Raw genomic sequence first — 635 nt, 5'->3', positions numbered from 1 at the left:
GCCTGAGAGAAGCCTCAGGCTTTGGTCCAGCTCTTCCCTCTGAGCTGGACACACTGGACGCCCACCCCCCCGCACCTCTCAGGAGGGGGACGGATCCCAGCCCTGCCCCCGGGAACCTCAGAACCCGCCCATGTGACCTCTCCGTGACCCATGCCTTACCTGTCACATGCACAGTGAGTTGGTTTGTTTTGTAACTATGTCTCAGATAATTCCCTCTCTCCGCCCTAAAGTAGTAGGTCCCCGTGTCCCTTTTCTGTGCGTCTCTGATGTCCAGGGAGCAGTTGTCGTTCTTAGGGTCCCCGAGGAGACGGAATCGGCCCTGGGTCTCCTCCTGCACATCACGGTCTGGGTCGTTTGTGGCCACGGGAGCATCCTGCTGTTCCTTCGCCCCGGCCCGGAACCAGTAGCCGTGAGCTTGGGGACTAGTCCAGTAGCTCTGAGGGTAGGAGAAGGCACAGGGCACGGAGACGCACAGGCCCTCCTGCACCGTCACGGACTCCTGCACTGTCAGCTGGTATCTGCCATCCTGAGCCAGGGACCCTGCGGGAAAGGAAAGTGAGCAGAGCTCCCAGGCCGCCCCACCCTCCCCGCCCTCCCCTTGGCCACTCACCCGCCCACAACAGGGGCAGCAGCAG

At 62.4% G+C, this 635-nt stretch overlaps 1 protein-coding gene across 1 annotated transcript; it reads right to left on the bottom strand.

The window, feature by feature from the left end:
* Positions 1 to 159: 159 nt before the first annotated feature.
* LOC107195277 (myeloid cell surface antigen CD33-like) lies at positions 160 to 632 on the bottom strand (the record flags this gene model as incomplete). Its single annotated transcript, XM_015585249.1, has 2 exons — positions 160 to 540; positions 611 to 632. Coding segments are annotated over 2 exons (403 nt in total), but the record flags the coding sequence as incomplete, so codon positions are not given.
* Positions 633 to 635: the final 3 nt, after the last annotated feature.

Source organism: Pteropus alecto, unplaced genomic scaffold (assembly GCF_000325575.1).
Source record: "Pteropus alecto unplaced genomic scaffold, ASM32557v1 scaffold3700, whole genome shotgun sequence".
In the NCBI taxonomy this organism is placed as follows: Eukaryota; Metazoa; Chordata; class Mammalia; order Chiroptera; family Pteropodidae; genus Pteropus; species Pteropus alecto.
The sequence above is the reverse complement of the archived record's forward strand: the minus strand, read 5'-3'. Positions and strand labels throughout refer to the sequence as shown.